Source organism: Pogonomyrmex barbatus, unplaced genomic scaffold (genome assembly GCF_055798465.1).
Source record: "Pogonomyrmex barbatus isolate J1 unplaced genomic scaffold, ASM5579846v1 scaffold2, whole genome shotgun sequence".
NCBI classification, from domain to species: Eukaryota; Metazoa; Arthropoda; class Insecta; order Hymenoptera; family Formicidae; genus Pogonomyrmex; species Pogonomyrmex barbatus.
The window spans coordinates 15,761,461-15,784,438 of NW_028297116.1; the positions used below are offsets into that span (position 1 = coordinate 15,761,461).

The 22,978-nt window shown below is 37.6% G+C and overlaps 2 protein-coding genes across 2 annotated transcripts in view; one reads left to right on the forward strand and one right to left on the reverse strand.

The window, feature by feature from the left end:
• Positions 1-22,978, reverse strand: part of NPF (neuropeptide F) — a 33,875-nt gene that overhangs the window by 5,185 nt on the left and 5,712 nt on the right. The window lies entirely within an intron of this gene.
• Np (serine protease notopleural) lies at positions 1-22,978 on the forward strand. Its single transcript, XM_011638191.2, has 11 exons — positions 1-641; positions 5,728-5,836; positions 9,741-10,063; positions 11,053-12,493; positions 14,285-14,428; positions 14,837-14,989; positions 15,943-16,019; positions 16,531-16,631; positions 18,058-18,329; positions 18,523-18,677; positions 19,019-22,978. Exons 2-11 carry the CDS (start codon positions 5,728-5,730, stop codon positions 19,181-19,183), a joined length of 2,940 nt encoding a protein of 979 aa, XP_011636493.2. The 5' UTR covers positions 1-641; the 3' UTR covers positions 19,184-22,978.

Below are 22,978 nucleotides of genomic sequence, written 5' to 3' on the forward strand. Positions count from 1 at the left end.
GTCGTCGTGGCCTGCCGATTCTTCGTGCAGGGGGAGCGAGCCCGCGAGCGAGCACCTGGATCGGGGGATCGGTTGATCCAGAAGTCGTGAACCGAGCAAAACCAGTTCGATAGGTGCCAGCCGTGGCGAGCAGGTCGAGCCGGCGACTGCCCGAGTCCTGAGTATATACTCCGTGAAGTAGCCTCCTCTTCCCATTCTCGAATCATTGTCGCGAAATTTGATTGTCGTCCGCGACATAGAATACCTCGTGCCTGCTGGAGTGGGTGGTCCCGAGATCTCGGCCGAAGGAGCGTTCTCCAAAGCTCGAGGAGACCGCGGGGTCATCACAGATGAGACGGGGAGGCGCCGGGCGCGGAGATACCACTCAACAGGCTTCGACCACGTGGCCGCAGCTGTTCACCGGGGATTCACGATCGGGGGTGCGAGATCTGGATCTGATTGACACCAGGTGGTCCAGGTCCATCTCGTGATCAACGCGTCGGGACTCGAAATTCGGTGGTCACATTATCGCGAACGAGGCATTATCAAGGACGACGATGCATCGCCGCGAAGTCTAACAACTTGGAGGAGCTCGGAGTAGCGATATTTTGCGGTAGAAGCAGAGGCCAACAGCAGCGGTCTGTCGAGCGGTGTCAGTCAAGGTATGCTTACGGCTCTGTCTCAAGGTCCTGAAATGTGAAGAAGCCTCGTACTTTCTTGCGCGAGTGGCCTTCGTCGAGATTACAACGGTCGATGGTCGATGGTATCGTTTTTTGTCAGGGGGCGACGCACCTTTACGCGGATAATTCGGGATAATTAAGCGTTCCGATCGCGCGACTGACGGTTCGTGCGCTGCCGCGGGGTTCCTAGTCACGACGGATGCTGAACAGGTGGTTTCCTCTGCGGTCTGTCGTCCTTGATCCTCAGAGTCAGCACCAGAACGATTAAATGTTTTTTATCGTTTCCACGGTCGGCTGAGTATTGATCGATAACTACTGATGATTGACTGACGGCAATCAGTTCTTCCTTAAACGGAAGAATATATTAATATCTTACGACATTTTGCAACATTTAATCAACTCTCACATTAACGATATCTTCAATTTTTTTTGAAATAAAAACACGACTCCGAACTGATTAACAAACTTATACATATCTAATATCTACTATTTACGTAACAGATTTGAACATTTACTCTTCTACTTAGATACATAGTTTACTACATTTACTCTTGTACTCGTTCTAACAAGGTAAATTTCAAATGAGCTGTGAAATAAAAGTTTCATTAACTCGCCTCGAAGATAGATCGGCCATGTATTAATTTTGTAAATAGATAAATCTTGTTTAATATAATAAAATTAAATAAAAGAGAGACGGAAGTGCAAAGACGCGCTGACCACACTTGGTTAAGCTTAAGCCAAGCAAAACACATGAACAACAGATTACGGTGGTTGCACTTCGGTACATACCAATATTATCCGCTTGATGAACACAGTTTATGGCGCGAATAATCAATCTGGGGATTTATTCGTGTATACGTTGTGTTGTGTGTATCGACGAGCGGCACATATTGCAAATCCGTTGTCGAAGTTAGCCGCATGTTCCTTAGAATAGCGGTATATTAGCTCGTTTCAACTGAATTTCATTCGTACACGATCGGGCACACGTGTGTGCGCGCGCGTGTATACGTGTAAACTAATGTCTGCCTCTATTTTACGCAGCTTCATGCATAATTCACGATAGTTTACCGAGAAAATTCTGATATTCTCCGAATGAATCTGTCTATTTCGCCGAGAGAGAGAGAGAGAGAGCTGTTAAAAATGGTGTTTCTTTAGGAACGATATGAATTATCGCTGAAATATTCCGGGTATACCGCGAGATTGCTCGAAAAAAAAATAGGTGGGACCGAGATGAACATAAAAGTTCCATACCATTTTTGTGATATTCGCAATAGTAATCGAGATATTAATTATTAAAAATCACCCCGTATTAGCCCGGCAAGCGATAAGACACGGTGATCATTGTTGATAGGCGCGTGAGAAATTGTTTACTTCAAGCGGCTCGTATGTAGCTATTGCCGTTTGAAGTAAACAATTTCTCACGCACCTATCAACAATGAGAAGTAATGTAGGAATGTAGTAATGTATAAGGAGTATCTTACCGCGCTCTTGCATTTGCCAGTGGGCCGGGTGATTTTTAATAATTAATATCTCGATTATTATTGCGAATATCACAAAATGGTATGAAACTTTTATGTTCATCTCGGTCCCTATCTATTTTTTTTTTACGAGCGGTGGCAGAAGTCTCGCGGAACACCCTGTATAATATAATAATTATTGTTTTTCTAGAAACATTTTTCGTATAAATCTGTTACGAGGTAATATGAAAAAAATTTACGGTTTAAAAAAGCCGTCAGAGCCGTTGAGATGCGTTTGAATATGAAAGTAATATATTTTTTAATTGGTTCCCTATGTGGAAATTCGGATTAAAATTCGGATTTATTAAATACGGCCGGATTGTTCCGTAATAATCTCGAATAATTTTTCACGGATGTGAGCTAAAAAAATACCGGTGCCGTTTGAACTTTCTGGTTTTACGCGCACTGCCATATCTAATACGCCCATAAATATTTTATACTCGTTGAAAAGAACTCATATAATATACAGCGCGGTTCGTAGCTCGTGGATTGAGACTTACGGTTTTATTTGCCCATTTGGTGTATCTCGGCGCCAACCCACATGTGTGGCTCACATTAGATACGTGAGTACAAATGAAAGTGGCAGGTACCGTTACCTGCGCGAGTGCTACGTTACGACAAAAGCTTTTTCTACGTGCGTATATGCGCCATGCACGGTACGCACGTGCGTTCTAGTCGCTTTCGTCTGCCAATTAAGATATGGCATTGTACGGCGACGTACAATGTTTTTTTTTTTTTTGAAGGAGAGCATCAATTCCATAAATATCTAAAAGTGTAATTAATGCAAATGCAAGCAAACGAACAAGGAATACTGATTGCGACAAGTTGTGTCTTAACAATCATAGTAAAGACACAAAAATGGAGACCAAAGGGATAAGTAATAATAGTAATAATGATTAGATTACATTACTAATTTTACTATAAAATTGCAAAAGTCAAAGTGAAAAAGTGAATTTTTTTATATTAAAAAAATTTCAAAAATTGTAATTAGCGCACTTCGCAGATTCTCATTTGTTCTATTTATATTAATTGTTTTTATGTTATAAATTATATTATTAATTAATGAAGAATTAAGCTTTTTCAAAAATCTTTCTCGTTTTATAAAGCATGATTATACATGTCACTTTTGCTGAAAAAGCGTGAAAAGAATTCCTGAGTCATCTAGCTTAAAAAATAAGAGTTTACTAAGTTTATTTAATGAAAAAAAAATTGAAACTCGCTTAGCATTTGTCGGATTATATACATTTGTTCTAGTCAATTAACATGGGTACCATGTGCTCGGACTTTGAGTGAAGAAAGATACTAATATACTAATTAGAAATGCATCGATTACGAGATATAATTGTCCAGCGTTTTAGAAACAGGGAGACCGGTGACCTGACCATCGACAAGCCAACGCAACTCACGTCAACATTTATTCGTTGCTTTATCCACCCGAATTCCTGCCTCTGCATAACTGTAACGGTTTTTATCACTTCCTCAAGACGTGGCGGATTCTACACTGGATGAAATCACTGCATTTCCTTCACGATCTGCCAGCGAAAGGCTAGCGACTCTAACTAGAAATATCCGATCCTCGACACATCGCGTTGCGAATCATTTTTTAAACTTTAACTTACTCATCATCGAAATAAGAATATTATATTCTATAAAATTATTTATTAATAAATTATATATCGAGAACACTGAATTATAAAAATATAAAATAAGAATAGAAGAAAAATGTGCGTATAATAATATAAAAACACACGCACAGAGTTTACTTTTAAGCGTAGCGATATAAAAATTGTCATATATACAAATAAAATATTGAACATATTGTTAAAAATAACAATTTTTTAACAAATTAAATTTTGTTCGATTAAATTCATAATTATTTGTAATAATAATCAGCTACAAACGACTGTCAATCGATTTTCAATGTAAAGAGCATTATACAAGCGGATTGACTCGATCAACGACAGATGATCACCGTTCACTGTTATGTGATTCAAGCTCGGCGAAGTATAACGTTACATCCAAATTCCTGCCTCCGAATAACTGTAACCCGATGTTCTCGCCGATTGCACGGCTACGAACGACTACACCGCCAATGATTCCCTGAATAATTAACATCGTAAGATAACCGCGAGGGAATGATGAAAGATGCGAAGAAATCTAGGGATTGAAAATGAGATCTCGACATCGTGGTCCAGAAGTGAACCAATTGAGACATACTTTTGTCGATAGGCTGAAAGGATTTCTCTTCTTCTTCTTTCTCTTCTTCATTCTTGTTGACGACAGATCTGCTAAATGAATCCATGAACATTTTTCGCAACAAGGTTATTGACCGAGCCAGAATCTCTCGCTAAATGCAAATTGTGCAAAAGGCGAGAAAAATCGTCTCTTGGAATTATTTCATCATATAGCATGCAATTAGCTGTGCATTCCATCAAAATTTTTTTTCTCTATCGAACTTCTGGACATGACCGAACGAATCCTACCTGATTATAAGAAGCATTACGTGCTCGTGAAATAATTATCTTTCTATTTTAATTCTCAATCAACCTTATGAATCATATTAATATTGAACATCTCAAATGTTCGCATTTCAAACGTGTTACACGGATAAACAAGAATATGAATTCTGAGTTAATTAAATCCGGATCTAATTTCACGCTCGACGAGCACTTGGTTCCGCCTTATCATTTATTCATTAATAGTTTTTACAACTTTGATAGCTAGTAATCGAGCTGTTACTAAAGGAATCGTGTTTAATCATCAATTAATCACAATTAATTACGTAATGTTCGCGGTTAATTCTGCACCATGAGAGGATTTTACAGTTGGCTTGACGTGTGTGATATGCACAATTGTGCTTATTTCCGTTTATTTATTTTGTTTGTTGCGAAAGATAAATGAGCTTTGCACCCTTCGGCGTAACAAGACGGCGAGTGATTCAATATCACTTTGACACCGAGGGCATTAATCTGCACCAAAATTATCCTCGTAATTGTAAGAGGTATAAATGACACGTCCGTCGAGAGAGTGGCTCGGCTAAGCAGCATCCGGTGGCGAATTGAAACGAGCCGTCTACGAGTCGCGCCGCTAAGAACGAGCGTTAAAGCGTAGTCATCAGTACACTGACGTCTCGCTATAATCAAATGCAATTATATCATGTAATTACGTCCAGACGGAGAGACGTCAGTTCCTCGCCCCGTCCATTCTTCGTGAAAATCTTCCCAGATTTATCATTGTAGCGTGAATGTCAAGGACTACGTTGTCTAAATTGCACGAAAATGGCCCTGTTTTGTAAATATTGATTGAATGAACATTGTTAATGACGAATAATGATTAGCGATGGATCAAATCAACGCGAAAGAAGAAATTGTAACTTTATAAAATTTTATTTCTCTTATCCTTATATATATCATGTTTTTCGCGAAAGAGCAAAAATCGAAATGCGGCGAAAAGGGTTGCAAATAGCAACCCTTTAGTTAAGTGTCTCGGAAAAATAAAGTCTCTATTCGAAGAATAAATCTAATCTTTTCGCATTTTCGTCTGTATTTCAGATGTGTGACCGACGGAAACAGACCTGGGCTGCCGTTTTCATCGGCAATGTGTTGATCCACACCGTTGCTATCGCCAGTCCGATCTATGTTCCTCAATTTCAACCAGGAAGTAAGTACTTTAGGTCACTCTATTATTCCCGGGAAGAGTATCAATAGTTTATTTCTAGATAACATCTGTGCAGTTGAGAGAGTTTCTCTGTAACACACGATATTTAATGATCATAATTCGCTGATTAAATTGCCGATACGTCGTCTTACGGAAATTACGTGGTGCCTCCTCCGGCGTATCGACCTCCGATTATAAGTAACTTTAATTAGATGTAATTGCGAATTAAAATCAATGGAATCAATTTGGGAGAACTAGCCGAGTTTTTTCAAAGTTGTGCCTCTTATATTCCATCGATTGAAGACGATATTAAAAGGCTATTTAAAGTTATGTTAGACTACCATATATTACCGGCAATATCTCGAGATACAAATTTATGTGACATTAATATCTTCAAGCTACATTATATTTTCAAATAAAAATCGAACGTAATAGAAACCTCGTGACTTTTTTTTTTAAATTTAATGTGGAAAAAAATATTTTATGCTCGTTTAAGAATTCGTTTTAGCGTAAATAAATTATCTTTTATCGGCATTTTTCTCAATTTTTCCGATTTTTCAGCATTGCAAAATGCACATGTTTACGACTTAAAAACGATTCAGTTGCGACAAGAATCTCAAGTCCATTCCTATAAACCTGCGACATATCCGCGCTTGTCCTCTTCTTTCACGCTCGCTGCATTTTCCTCGTGTGTCAGCTGAGTAACGGATCGGTACACAAATACCAGTAACCGGCACAGCGAGATCTACTCGTGTCCCCAGCTCGATCTACGCGTGTGCGTAAGCGCTCGCTTGTCTTCATCGCATGCAGCGGCATTGAACCTACCTTGAATTCGTGTTCGAACGGGACGTGGGCGGACTGGTCAGTTTTCTGTAGAAGTGGGTCAACCACGGTCATCGAGCCGCGTGACTTACGGCGATTTTTCCATTCCCCGATTCCGACGATTTTCGCGTGATCATTCCCATCTGCAGGGGATCCGCGAGATGATCCCCGATCGTTATCTTTTATTTTCTCGACTTATTTTTTTTCCACTCGACTTTTATTTTAATGCACGCACACAATACGCATAAGGCGTATTAGATTCGTTCAGATTCGTCTTATGTAAACCTAATATTACGACACCATTTCTGGTAGCTGCGATTGTAACGCAATTGTTATATGACAATACGATGACGTCGATCGCTTTCGACGACCCCGGTCTTCTCCTTCCCTCTACGAATCACGCGGAGACTTCCGTATCCGCGTGACGTTTGTCGCGATCAGATAAAGCACTTTCCTACAATGAGCTATGCCGCGAGTGAAATTCTTCGCGCGCGATCGCGAAGTGTAGGCGTGCACACGCACGCACACACGCTTACGCGCGTAATCTTCTATGGCGCGGCACCGCTTGAAATTCCGTCAGCTACATAAAGGCGTCGCCAACTTTCTTTCGCGTCGGTGACTAACTAAACGCGTCACTTCCGCCAGCACACATTTTCTACGCGGACGGGATGACCGAGGCCTGCGGAACTTTTTGGGCGAGCGGGTCTGACCGACTGACCCGATAGCGGGAGCACCGGGACCGCAAACAATTTTACGGTTGATTTTCACTAGCCACGAAACGTCCGTCGACCCGACGAGCCAGGCAAAAGAAAGTAAACAGTCGCGGAAAAACTATGACACTTTAACGATCCGTTCGTGCCAGTTTTTGAAGTACGGAAACACAACGGTGTGCCTGGTTGTACATTCATTGTCAATCTTCATGTCACTGCCGATTAATGATTTGCGCGTTTACGCAATTTGCAAAATTAAAATAAAGCGCAAATTGGACGTTTAATTTCACAATAGATATCTCCGAATTTCTGTTTGATATCATAACTATCTACTTTTTCTCTCTCGCACTCTTTTCGAAACACGACGTACGTAGCGTCATTCGATGTAAAGTCTCATGTTTACTATGCTAAGTGATCTGTCACTTTCTTTGATGCGGTGTACACAGAGTATACCGAGAATACCGTTCGCGGGTTTTCCATGTTTATACCGGGAACACGCCTGGTCCATCCAAGCATCTCAGGTCAGATATGCTCGTTTAATCACGCCAAGCCAGAGCACCTTGGAATGTATACGATGATTTTGTTGAGCCGAAGACCTCGGAGGAGGAGAGAAGGGAAGAGAGAAGAAGAGAGAAAGAGAGAGAGAGAGAGAGAGAGAGAGAGAGAGAGAGAGAGAGAGAGGGGGGGGGGACAGAGATGAAGCAAGAGAGGGAGATCGTGAGGTATCTTAGAGGGAAACAGGCTGTTACATTAGGCTATGACTGTGACCCACTTTTGGGTCGGGCAACTAGCTCATACATTGAAACTTAACGGTACCGAGATGCTTCGCCTCGCCTGACATCAATTCGTTCTCCGATATAATACGGCATACGCCGTATACGCATTAGCGGTGTTTTACAATCGATCGCCGATATAAAACCGCGATTGCAAATCCAAGTTGGAGTAAGTCTCGTTTCCAACGAGAATTACGATCCCGTCAGGATTTTTGATGGCCAGAGATGGCATTCGTCGCATGCAAGTTGCACGCGTTACGTTTTCTTTTTTTTTTTTATGGATTTGTTATGTCGGTGAATTTTATACATTTTATTTCATTGTCTAAGATATTGATTGATTTGATTAACTGAAATTATTACTACAATGCACGTCATATCCGTTTTTTTTTTTTTTTTTTTTATTTTCTATAATCTTAACGCAAAGATATTTTTTTATAAAATCTTGAAAGTTTTATTTCGTTTTATTTCACGGAGAGCACGCTTCCTTTATCTTCTTCTGACACTGTGCGTTGCTCTTTCGTGGCTAACTGTATCGCACGACCGTATGAATCATTGTCAAAGCAGACTTCTGTCATTCCGTTATACGCCTCTGATATTCCCGATTTTTTAAGTTTAACATGACATCTGTTTGTTTATCCACTTTCCGTTGTGTCGACACACGCAATGCGTGGAAAGACTTGGCAAAGATTCCTGTTATTCCTTATTAATGCATATGCGATTCTCAATTTTCTATCATAAGCAACAAGATTCAATCCATTCAACAACAAATTCTATCGATAAACCTGTAGTATCCAATTTCGCAGGTTGGACAAATGTCTTGTCGAGCTAATAATTTCCATATAAAATTTGATATGAAATATTACGATTGTCTACTTCACACGTCCGTCTTATATTGACACCTCGCGCCGGAGCTGTCCGTCACATTTCCAACGTATTTCCTTTTCGTGATTTCGTTTCGCAATTATACGCCGTTCCGCGCCATTATCTGCATGGCGCTCGGCAAGATTATCAAGAGGGAATTATAAGCAGATAGTGTTGACGATACGAGAGCGAAGTGTTACGGGCGGGAATGTAGAACGTATATATCGTGAATGAACAGTTATAGATACCGGGTGAAGGTTGATATACACTTCGGAGGAGATCACGGAAGCGTTTATCTAATCACCGTTGACGATCATTCAGAGGGGAATTTCACCTCAAGGCGATCACTTCGTAATGTTTTATTTCATGAATGTTTCTCCCCGCGGTGAAGAAATCTTTACTTTCGCATTAAATTGTGTGAGATAATCTCTCGAAACGGAAGAATCCTGTCTATCGCCTGGGAGAATCGCGTATCACCATGAGGTATCGCAACGACAGGTTTCCGACAAATTATGAGACATTAGATGAAAGAAACGAGAGTTATATAAAAAGACGTTGATACGACGATTTCGAGTTATATAAGTCAGAAATCGAACACCGATGATTGTACACTGTGGATGCAAAATAATATTTTTAAAGCAACGTTATTTCGACGACGTTTAAGTATAGAGAATTAATGGAGGATCGACTTCTTACTTAGACATACGTAATAATGGTTGTTTCCTCGTTCGTTTTTTGCAGGCACGGGAAGAAACATCAGGCACTTACCCTGCGTGTCACGCAGGAGCGGCGAGACCGGCGTGTGCATGTTCGCGTTTACCTGCGCGAAGGCTAATGGCACGCATCTCGGCACCTGCATCGATCGCTTCTACTTCGGTAGCTGTTGCAAGATCGACGACGAGCCGGACATCTTCCCGCAGGACAACAGCATCGACGATGGTCCACCGCCGCCAAGGCCGTTCATCACGACGCACGAACCTAGCGGGAGTAGCGGCATACCGGAATACTTCGCGAGGCCCAAGCCGACCGACGCGAAGAAACCGGCCGAAGCTTCGCAAATCACGGCAAGTAGACACGATCGCCTAATGAAGCAGCGAGCCGGCTTAGACACGTTTCGCCATGTGTCAATTCGTACGAACAGCGTGACAGCTCGAGGCTCTTAGAGTCGGTTCGATGAAGTCAAAGTCGTAACATCCTTCCAAAAATAATTATTCCGTCAAATTATCCGCAGAGAGCTTAATGTTCGATAAAGTAAATGTGGCCTGATAATAAATGATCCTCACGATCTTTTTGATAGAAGGTTAATTTAATTTTTATATTATATTTAGTCATATTTTTATATTGTCATATTGTTAATTTTTTTATTATTATATTTTTTATATTATCATATTTTTATATTGACGATAGTAGGTGACCAAAATTCTATCTTATTTAATAAATGTTAGTTTTAGAAAAAAAATGAAATTTTTAAATGACAGTGAATAATGGTGTAGAGTTACAATAGTGGAGTTTGAATTATGATACGAGAGAAAGAACGAGATATGATATTTTCTCATTCAGCTCATTCAGATATGTTATAATAACTTTCTCTGAGTGAGATCATCGAGATAAGTGCAGTAGCTCGTGTGATCTCACAATTGATTCATGGATTTAAGAAAGAAAGTTGCTCATTAAAGCACTTAATCATCGATATATCGTGTGTGTAAGAACCTAATTTACGGATGTATGAGAATCTTGCAACTTTTCATATATCATTATAATGTATAATTAACTAAATTCAGTTGAAAGAAAATCTTCATTTTTTTATTTATGTTCAAGATTCACACATAATGATAATCTTTATTCAAAATCTATTAGAATATTTGTCATAGTTTGCATTATATATAATTCGTTAAATCTTAATGTTGTTTATCAGAAAAAAACTAGGATCATTGTCTTATTTAATAAATTGTAGATAAACTAATTGATTTAATTATATAATTACTTAAAAAAAATTAGATATTTATCAAAACATTTTATGTCTATATTAATAATCAATTTAATAATTTTATAGACAACACCTATCTTTTTGAGTACGCAAAGTACTCAAACTTCGGCGAATACGATGAAAGATGCAACCAAGTTTATAACAAAGAAACCAACGATTACGACGATAGAAATGACTACGCAGACTACTCGCCTCTCAACGTTCCAAACCGTGCAAAGTACTGGCCCGAGTACAGAAGCCACGTCATTAAAAAAGACCAACAGTACTGTAAATATGCCATCAAGTATATCATCAAGTACGACAGGACAACCTACGAAGCCGTCCACTTTGGCCTCTACCCTACGACCTAACGGCGGGAATATAACAAAACTGACATCTACCACAACAGTTTCGAAACCGACAACGAAGAAACCTGTTGTTTCTACGACCACAGTGCAAAGACCAACGGCGCAAGTCTCTCAGAAACCGCTCTCTTCGACTACTCGCAAGCCGATTCTTCAATCAACCACGACTACAATAAAAAATGTTCTCGCGACTACCACGCAGAAAATAGCTCCTTCAACTAGATTTCCACCGAGAAATACGACGTCGGTCAAACCACTGACTCAGACGATCACGAGGAAACCAAGCACCAAAAGACCTAGCACCACAGTAATAACGAAACGCCCGGTGGTGACCACGAAGAAACCGACCACATTGACAAAGAGACCGTCGACTCCGTCGAAGCTTCCCACGAACTCCAGTTTTGGCACTACTCTGCCAGTAACGACCAAGCCTCACTCAACCTCCAGTTTGTTCAGCAGCGTGGGATCTTCCAGTGCGAACGTCACGGAGAGTACTTTAGCTTCTACCGGGATTAAACCATTAACGACGACGACGAGTGCAACTAGTGAAAAAACCACCACTACGACAAAGAATACAGATCAGAAGACGACCACCACAAAAACGACAACGCCAAAGACAACTTCGAAAACGACAACAAAATCATCGACAATCAGAACGACCACTGCCAGGCCGACGACAGTTAAAACAACGACTGGCAGCAGAACGACCACGTCTAGACCGTCGTCATCTGCCACGACGAAGTTGAAACCCACTAAGATTACTAGTACGACAACAAAAACTACTAAACCCGAGTATATCAGCACTACGACGACGGAGAGGACGAGACCTTTGTCGTCAACTGTCGGTTCAACGATTGGCATTACGAAACCTAGACCCAGCACGACGAAGCCAACACCCTTGACGAAGGTTCCTGTGAACACGTCCAGTATAGTCGAGGTCACCACGAGTATCTCAAGTTCGATATCCACGTTTATCGTTAAGAACGAGAGCACCTCGACCCACGTGCCTCCTACTAAGGGTCAGAATGTTAATCACACCCTCGAGGAGATCCCGTTGACTACCTATTCACCAGGATTGGTGACGTGGAGTTCCAACTCCGATGAAGTTTCCACGAAGGCGTCCGAAACATCATCGTCAACGTCAACGATAACTACATCATCAGGTGAATATTATCAATTTTTTTTTTTTAATCTTCTCACCTTATATATCTTAAATTTGGAAAATGTTATAAATCAATTACAATTACGTGATCAATAATTTAAATATAATTTAATTACGATATTAAAATAATCATAATGTTAATTATAACATTAATAAATATATTGTACTTTTGTTACGTTTTGATTCTCATAAAAGGAGAAAGGAGAAAGATCTTGGGTCTTCATGGCTAATATTGCTGATTTGAAACGAAAGGCGAAAGCAAAAGACGATAGATTTACACAGCAATTTGTCAATTTGGACTTTCGCTATTCTCAGCGTTTTGATGCATGCCGCGCAACACACACACACACACACACACACACACACACACACACACAAAACGTGGATTGCTATCATGATTTCCTATTGACAGTAAGGGCGTCACTTACACAATGAACGTCCGTTTTCTTCGATTTCACCGGTTAGCATACAGACACAAAACGAATAAAGCCGCTAATCACGTTTCCGATAATTCCTCGAAGGATCGATCGATGCCGACGAAGGGAACATATTTAAAATCCGCGAATGACCATCGTCGTATGAATAAAAAAAAAAAAAAACACATTAACACGCTACTAAAAATTTATTGAGTAAAGAGTCAAATATAAACTAAAATGATTTTTTGTTATCGTTTATAAAATAAAAAGGGCAAAATTAAATTTGCAATTTGTAAAGTTTACTTTAATTATAAAATCTGAAATAAACTTTTGATTTTTCAAATGTATCTGTTCTGCTTTTTTCAATATTTTTGATGGCTTTTTACATCTTTCTTTACAACTTTTGAATTTTAGTATCATATTTACAATTTGACAAAATACATTGTCCATCGCTTTTCTAAACACAAATTTACGTATTTTCAATCAAAATTAACGATTCGACACAATTGTTTAAATCAGTTTTTACCAAATATCGTCAGACACACGTCAGATTCAAAAAAAATGTCACACATCTTTAAATGGTATAATTGCATCTCGAACGTATGTAACGCAAAACTGAGCAAGGCCGAGCTACATAAGTAGGTAATTCGTCCCGGATTCTGCGTTTATTCGACGAGCGGATATTTTATTTTATCCGAATGAGCCACATTTCGCGGACCAAGATTGCTTCTCGGACCCTATGAAAGATAATCTCATAGAAATGCTATTTCTTATAGAAATGTGGATCATGCTGTTCCTTCAATAGCATGGCACTGCGATACATCATCAGGATTAAATGTCGTAACGGTTCACAAACCAGCCATCCGAAGCTCTCCACCGACGCAATTACGGTCATATTCCTTGCATATCTCTAGCCATCTTATTGCGCGAACAAGACTTTAATTATCTTCTAATAACTATGATCCAGCTTGCTATACCTCGCAAAAGAAAAAAAAAAAAAACAGAACTCGCACTTCTCTCGGCCACCCCAAATTGGAGAATCAAACCGGTTCGCGCTGTTTCAAATTAGCATAGTATATCTATTCGAAACTAACAGTCTCTGAAAAATACAGGTCCACAAAACTGAAGAAAAAATTCCCCCGATATTTTTTTTTTTTTTTCCGTTACATGTACATCGTGGACAAAAATATCCTGCTAGATGAGCTTTCGAGTCGATTTTGAATTATTTATTTTTTTCAATGAATTATCTCTATCGCAATGAATTATTTATTCTCCTGACTTTCTTAGATATAAAGGATCACAGCGTTTTAGTTTTAGTAAATTACGACTAATTAAAGCACAATTAGGTATTTATATTATGTCTGTTCGCTTCGCAGAGCAAGCGGAAACTGATTGGTCGCCGATAACGACCCCGGATGGTTGGATAATGATTCAGTCGCCTACCACCGAAAACTTACCGCAGACTCAAGAGTCGACGACCGAGCCGGTTGCGGAATCCACTATACAGTCTTTGACTTCTGGTAAGGTATATTAATTGTAACCTTTGTGAGAACTCCGCGAGTTTACAAGTTTGCTCGCGATTAAAGAACTTCCAAGAGTTGGCAAACGTAATCATGCAAATGAGCAACAACCTGGAAAGGAATATCTTCTAACAAGTCATAATATAGGAATCACCTCTGTTCTAGGAAACTCTCACTAAATTTTAATTGCGACAACAATCTACTTCTGATTGAAGAATTTTCTTCCATTGGAACTCCTCGCAATAGCACGCACAATTTTAATTTTATCATACATCACTCTTTATCTTGTGAGATCTAACGATAATTTAATTAATTAAATCATAATGACTAAATTATATCAGTACTTTTTAATAAAATGAGTTTAGTTAATTAAGTAAAATGAAATTTTTCGTTACTTTGGATTTTCAGCCAAACCGATAACAGAGAGCACCATTATGGCCAACGCCACGAAGAGACCAATGGTGCCATCGACCACTCTGCCGTCAACGATCCACGGTGTTACGATCGATACGGAACTTCCGGTACCGATGGAGACTCTCAATATGTCTGACTACAAACAAGGTTAATACTTAAATGTTGAACGGATTACGATGTAATATTACGAGCGCTTCACATGCACGAGCGGGTGAATAAAAGAAATTAGATCGTTCCCAGGCTGGGTGACCGGAACGAATCGTTACTCGACTAGAACTAGTCTCGGGACTAAAAACAAAATGACGGGTGAAATGCGGAACTGGATTTGGGTCACTGTCGGAATTCACGTTATTCCTTCATTCGATTTTGTCCCAGTTAAAAACTCCGAAGATGATTCAACTTTTAATCGTGACAGTAACGCTTTCACCTTCTTGCGATATTATTAAACTTCTTGCTTAATAAAGTGGACATTTCTAATTCTAATATAGAAATCGCATATACAATCGCATTTTACAATCAGAAGACTGTTTCTAAGAAAAGGATTTATATCCTTACAGAAGAATGTCTGTTTTCTCCCTGATTGTCTTGCTTGCTTGAATTGTTGATATTGAAATTTTCCATTACTGAAGTTATTCCGCAGTCTTCAATTAATTTTCAAGATTATCATTTGTATTACATATATTTTACTTAAGTATCTCATTTGATTAATCTCGTGCGGTTACTTAGAATATAACAAATATTATAATTTATAAATTAACGACTATCTTTTATATCTGAGTTACCATTATACAAGTTGCACGATCGATAGACAACTTAATTTAAATAATGACAGTATAGTCATAAATTTTAACGCCAGTGATTTCCTGCAATCACCGCGATACGCGACGAGTGTCGCGGTTATGTGGATAATATTGTCGATACAAAAACTTTAATTCCGCCTACGGGCAGACACAAAAGAATTATGTGAGCGACGTATCCGCACAACGGTACTGGTTTATCCAGTCGAACATACGCAATACATCCATTCTCCAACATGACCGTCCAATTGAGACTTGCGAATTTAGTAATGCGACTTAACTCGACGATGTTTATCCTTGCAGTGTGCGGGCGAAGGCTGTTTCCGGAACCCAAAATCGTCGGTGGTGATCGAAGCTCCTTCGGAAAATGGCCTTGGCAGGTGAGAATCTCAAAATTATTAACTCTTTACAGTTAGAGTATTAAGATTTTGTCGGATTATGTAAACATGTCGGATTATGCTATTCCGTCATGATGCAATTTTATCTGCACATTATATTTAATGTATTTATTGTATTTAATGTATTTCATTAATATATAATCCAGTTTTTTGAAATACTTACTCATTGCGTACTCTGTTTACATAACATTTATATCGTTGTATATAATTAATGTTAAATAATATATATAATTTTAGAAATCAAAAAAGAGATATTGTAAATATATTGTAATCTTTCTAATACTCACGAATAAATACGCATCGTTATTTCATATCCGTCTGCAGAATGAAAATTATAATAATAAAATAGCTTAGGAAGACGTAATCATAACGATAAGCCTTTCACATTAACAACGATCACTTTGTTACGTATTAGAGATAATGTACAGATCGATCGTCGCATAACACGACATACGCGGCGATTGATTTCCTCACGTGGCGGATTTCCTTGCAGATCTCATTACGTCAATGGCGATCACAGACGTATCTACACAAATGTGGCGCGGCATTGTTGAACGAGAACTGGGCTATTACCGCGGCGCACTGCGTTGAAAGGTGAGTGTTTGCCGTCGCTGCAACACACATAAATCGAATTTTCTCCCACTCGCACGATCATCTCATCCCATGGTGTTCCTTCAACCTTGCGATGCGAAGTATCCGTACGTTCGCGCTTATGATATCCCCGCATGATGAAAAGAGATTGTCTCTACCTGTACAAACATTTTCTCATCTGGTATATTTGAGAAGCAAGGAAGAATCAAGACTATGAATTGTCGTATCTCTAAGTATGAAAACATACTTAGAGATAATTATATATCATACTAACTTAGAGATAATATAATAATTTAGAGCTCACAAAAAGCTCTATATTATATTTCAAGAGAATTAAAGTGTTGAGATTTATAAAACTTTGTTATTTTATATTATATTATATATTTTCAATATTTTATTAATTTTTTTTAAACTTATCATTGCATATTTTTTTTTTCTAACTTTTCGTTGGCATATATATATATATATATATATGTATAAAATTATTGTTTTTAATCGATGATCCATGATAAAAGATAATAAAATAACAAGAATTATGTATAGAACTTGTTTATTAAATAAATTATTTTTCTAAAAATAAAAATGATTTTACGAATTATTCTATTTTTTTATGGAATAGATTATAATAGTAGATCTTTATAATAGTAGATGTTTCTCACAGAATCATTGATAATTTAATTAATAATAAATATGTACTATTTTGTATTATTTTTTAAATCGGTTTTTATACGTTTTTTATACGATTTTAAATCCTAGCTATATTAACTAGAACTTAACTAAAATCAAATAAATTGAACGTTAGAGTTATTTAAAAAAATTACTTTTTATGAAAATTGTAAAAACTCACGAAAATTGTAAAAACAAAATAATATTATAATAATAAATATATCATGATGTATGTTATTTGCAAAAGTTTCAATTTTGCAAAACTTTTTTTTAATATTTACTTATCTTTATTTATATCTCTATCTCTTATCCGTCTACTATCTATTTTACTCATTTCTATCTATCTCTTATTTATCTTAGATATGCAAATAATTTTATCTTTTATATATGCTTAAAATACTGCAAAAATTATTTATCTCACTTAAATCTCATTTCTTTCTCTTATTTACATAATTATTCTGTCTTCTAACACATTAGACCTCACAGGCCCAATAATAATTGCATATGCTCTCTCTCTATGTAAGATAAAAACAAATGAAAAATTTAATTATTGTAAGTTTACCAAGTTACTCTAATTTTTTATGCAGAAATCCCAATCTTGAAAGTTCAACGTTTTTGAAAATACGTGCCTATAAATTTTTTGCTTGAATCAATTTCCTCCATGAATACTAAACTAGGTTTAATGTAACTAAAGATTGTAAATAACGTTTTGTTTTCAGACGAAGATTTGTCTGATACATTAATACATTAATATATTTTTCAGCGTACCACCCAGCGATCTATTGTTAAGAATCGGCGAGCACGATTTGGCGAACGAAGATGAGCCGTACGGCTATCAGGAGAGAAGGGTGCAGATCGTGGCAAGCCACCCGCAATTCGACGCGCGTACTTTCGAGTACGATCTTGCCCTGTTGCGATTCTACGAACCCCTTCTGCCCTTCCAACCAAACGTTTTGCCAATCTGTTTGCCCGACGATGATGAAACCTACGTTGGACGTACCGCCTATGTTACTGGCTGGGGGAGACTTTACGATGGTATTAAAATGCACAATATAAGTAACTAGAATCAAGAATAATCTTATATTTTACATGTTGCGTACATTTGATATACGCTGATTAAAATTGCAGATTTATTTTAGGATGAATTTTATTAGACTACAAAATAAACCTTTTTGTAATAAATTCATCATGCAAACGTTAAAAAATATTTTTATTTTTACTTTTGTAGAGGGTCCACTGCCGTCCGTGTTACAAGAGGTTGCAGTACCGGTTATCAATAATAGCGTATGCGAAGCGATGTACAGAAATGCGGGTTACATTGAACATATCCCACACATATTTATCTGTGCCGGTTGGAGGAACGGCGGATTTGATTCTTGTGAGGTCAGTTTCAATTTTTTTATACAATAGAATTTTACACAGATTAAGAAAATTGTCATTTGCGTTTTCATTCAAATTTTTCAAGATTTAGAATAACAATTAAATGTAGTACTTACCATTAATTTATATCGACACAACTCTAATAATCACATATCATTATATCACAATAAAGATATTTTAGATTGAAGATCTTAAAAGATCGAATCCTATTTTAAAAGAATATTTCAATATCTTTCAATTTCATTATATTTATTTCATTATAGTTACCTGTAGTTACCATAGTTAATTTACTATGAAAGCTTATAGCATTAACACATTTCTAACTTGTCTTTTACTCCTTTTAGGGTGACAGCGGTGGTCCAATGGTCATCCAAAGAGCGCGAGATAAACGATGGATTCTGGCTGGAATTATCAGTTGGGGAATTGGCTGCGCCGCGCCCAACCAGCCTGGCGTTTACACGCGTATCTCGGAGTTTCGCGAATGGATTAATCAGATTCTGCAGTTCTAAGCATCTCGGTGAAAAAGCGTGCCCACGCTCGAAATTCGCGCTTTCATGTTGCGCCGACTCCTACGAACGTTTGTAACGATCGCCAGGCGGACGGACGGCACCATCTGCCGGAGCTGCGAGCCAAGTGCAATTTAGTGGAAAAATGTAAGAGATCCCAGCGCGGGATTCACAAAGAGAGAGAGAGAGAGAGAGAGAGATCTGTGCGCGTGTTGCAAACTCGGACGACATGTGGAGCCACTGATTCGATTTTCGCGAGTGATACCGCGACGTAGCGATTTTCCCGGGCAAATCCCGTTGTGTTACAACAACACGATAAAGGGATAGAAAAGCGGTATTGATGAAAAGCGATATCGGAGAGATTGTAAAACCAGTGACAAGCATCTTGGACTTTATAACAAAGAGTCGAAATTTTTGATCAATTTAAACTTCTTTATTTAGAATCGATTTAATCGTTAGTTCCAGATTTATGGAATGTGGAATTACATTTTTAACATAATTAATTATATTTTTAAATTATTCTTTTAGATACCCTTGTTTCCAACAGCATTAATTCTTTAAGTTTTTTCTTCAATCAAACATGTGTTCTTTGGTTGTTCTTTTTTTAACATATTCAGTTTGCTGAACACCTGATCTATATTAATTTAATAATAAAAAAATATTTGAATTATTTGTTAATTGAATCTCCATCAATTATTAATTGAATCAATTTTTTTAAATGATCAGCAACTTGACTGTTGTATTTTAATGTGAATTAAAATACGATATATTATTTTAAATTTAACAAATAAATCATTTCTAAGCAATTCGACTAGAATTGAGATATAACTATTCAATTCTTGTAAAAAAATTTGCAATTAAATATTTTATAGTTTTCTCATATCTCATATCGTTTAAAAAGATTAATCATAAAGCTATTGTGATTCAGAATATACATATTTTTTTTAAATATGTATTCATATAAAGAAAAATAAGGTAGAATAAATTTTTGAATCAGTTCATCTATGTAAATATTATTACGCGATATAACAAATTTTTTGTTGTGGTATCGCTGACAAATATTTAAAATGAGAATTTCAACATTGTCAAATGAATATATACCTATAAAAATCCATATTTTTTCATGATTTTTCCAACTTTTATGACAAAATATAAAATTGTTCGTCAACTCTCTAAATATTTTCTAGATACAGAAAACCTGCGAAGCAACTTTACACGAATCAACTCGTATATAAAACGGAATTAAAAATTCCGTCTGTACATTCGTAAATCGAAATATGCACATAGCCAAGCGCAGGATAAACAGAATATCTTAAAATCGTTGAATAAAAGAAAGATTGACTATTTCCATTCAACTTCCTCAGATTATATAAAATTTTTTATGTAATTATATTAGATTAATCGAATAAAACGAATAATCAATATGCGCAACGTATATATATCACCGTTTATCAATTGTTTACGGAAAGATTCATTGTCTGTCAATATTTGCGATAATCTAATTTCAACTATTATTGTGATTTAAAGTTTTGACGTCGATTGTATGTGGTTTCCCTTATCATAGATTTACATAATAATTTCCGATAAAGTCTAATGGGAATTTCAATGCATTCTTCAAAGCTCATGAATATCGAGTTATCCCGATTGATCCTGAGAAGAATCGAGAGAAATGCGCCCGACTGTGCAGCTTTTCGTATAAATTCTACCTCTTTCTCTTCATTACCGTGACGAGTACTTTGCTTCAAACTTACTTGAATCTCGAGCGAAAACGACTTGACAGTGCGTTACGATGATGACAAAAAGGTGCTCATTAATTTCAATGGCTCGTTCGTGAATCATTAAGCGACTCGTTATGTATATTTTGTTCTAAAAAAATGTATGTTCGATGTAAAAATTGTTGAATGTCAAGCTTGATCGGGAAGATGAACCGCGATATCGCGATATCGCGATATACGTACCGAAAAATATTATTTAACTTAATTTATAATAAAAATCTATATCTATAAGTACATTATATATATATACATTATATATATATATATATATATATATTATATACATATTTACACAGGGCGACGCATGTGCGCGTATGCGTGTAATTTAATCGCGTACGTTTCAGATAGGGTTACGAAGTATGTCATGTAATTTAATCGCGTACGTTTAGATTTCAGATAGGATTATAAAGAGAGATACTCTGTACCGTGAATTTCAACGACATTTGCGCCTTAATTATCCAGAAACACTTCGCATGATTACGTCGTCAATCTGATTGCAGTCTCGCACGTTCGCCGAAAAATATATATCATTACTCGCTCGCTAGCCTTCTCGTTATCGCGCGAAAGATGTTTCTCGTTAATTAAAAGGCATCGGCAAATGTCACAGCGAGACACTGAAATCGGAATAATAATGCAATTCCATTGCACATGTAAATATTTGGTATCGATCGGATCGGATGGTGCGGTTCGTGGCGGCGTGTTCTCGCACCTCTGTCACGTACCAACTTTTCATCCCCCACCACCACGTCCGCCTTTGTACTTATCAGACGAGCATTAAAAAGCGATCGTTCGCATCCGCAAAAGCTGTCGATTGTGTCCGTCTGTCTGTCTATCTGTGCATCTTTCTCTCTGCCACTCCCTTTTCTTTTTCCCTCCCCTCCGCTGCATATGTATACATTATATCCCTCTTTTGCGTCATCGCCCCGTGCATCCCCCCCCCCCCCGCGAACGATGCGTGGCACCGCGAACAATGTGTGGGCGTTTGATATTTGCGCACCAAGGGAGTTCGTGATTTCGAATATTCGCCCACGCGTCGCAAACGCCCACACGCCTCTCTGGCTCGGCGCCAGCGCAAATAGGTATAGACGACGAGAGACAGAATTTTGCAAAATTGAGTTCGCCGCTTTAATGAACGGCACTCGATAAACTTTTAACGAGGTGAGATCGCAATACGATGCCGCGAGTGTCGCGTGAAAACTTTGACATCGTTAAAGTTATATTGCGAAAATTCGAGATATATGTTCGTTTATCTCTCATCCATTAGGATGAGATACATTGCAGCTTTCGATATTGGATATCAGCTAAAGCAGTAATGGAGTATGTATATATTTTAAAACTTTCTTGAAAATAAGAAAAATCTGCAAAGCCAGAATTAAAATTTATAATCGAAATGAATGTTAAATTTAATTTTATTTTTTTAAGTTTTTACAGAACTATAGATATATAAATGGGAAAATTAGATGAAGCTATATACGTCATACAGGAAATGAGAACTTTCGCGGCATACCGAATTCGGTTTTACTTACGCACCTATTTGATGTGTTTCCCACGCTGGGTATTAAAATGCTAAACGCGTACAGCACGGAATTAACATCCTAGGCTATAAATTTTCTCGATGCTAACGGTGCATTGTCAGTCATTAAATATCGAGCTCGCATTCGACAGAATTGGCTATCCTTCTCGTGTAAAGGTACTCGTGTAAAGGTTGATCAGCTATGAAGCGTCTCTCAGAGTGATTTAAATTCAATAGTTTCATCTCAAAGCTCCTAATCCGTTATCATTGTTTCATCAAGACAAATGTATTTAACCAGACACGGTTAATTATTACTGCGGATATCGATCGCGATGTACATTCGACAGTTATATTGTCATTATAATCGTGCTGATATCCGTATGCTAATTACGAAATCGGCTTCGCATCAATATGGCAGAATAAATTTGACTTCCTCGAATTATAAAATTCCTGCGTGAAATGTAAATATGCAAAGAAAAAAATTTCTTCTAATAAAATCTATTTTAAATA

Coding starts and splice junctions, on each gene's coding strand:
- Np (XM_011638191.2), top strand. CDS start 5,728: ATGTGTGACCGACGGAAACAGACCTGGGCTGCCGTTTTCATCGGCAAT. Junction 5,837..9,740: donor TCCTCAATTTCAACCAGGAA/GTAAGTACTTTA, acceptor CGTTTTTTGCAG/GCACGGGAAGAAACATCAGG. Junction 16,020..16,530: donor TCGGAAAATGGCCTTGGCAG/GTGAGAATCTCA, acceptor ATTTCCTTGCAG/ATCTCATTACGTCAATGGCG.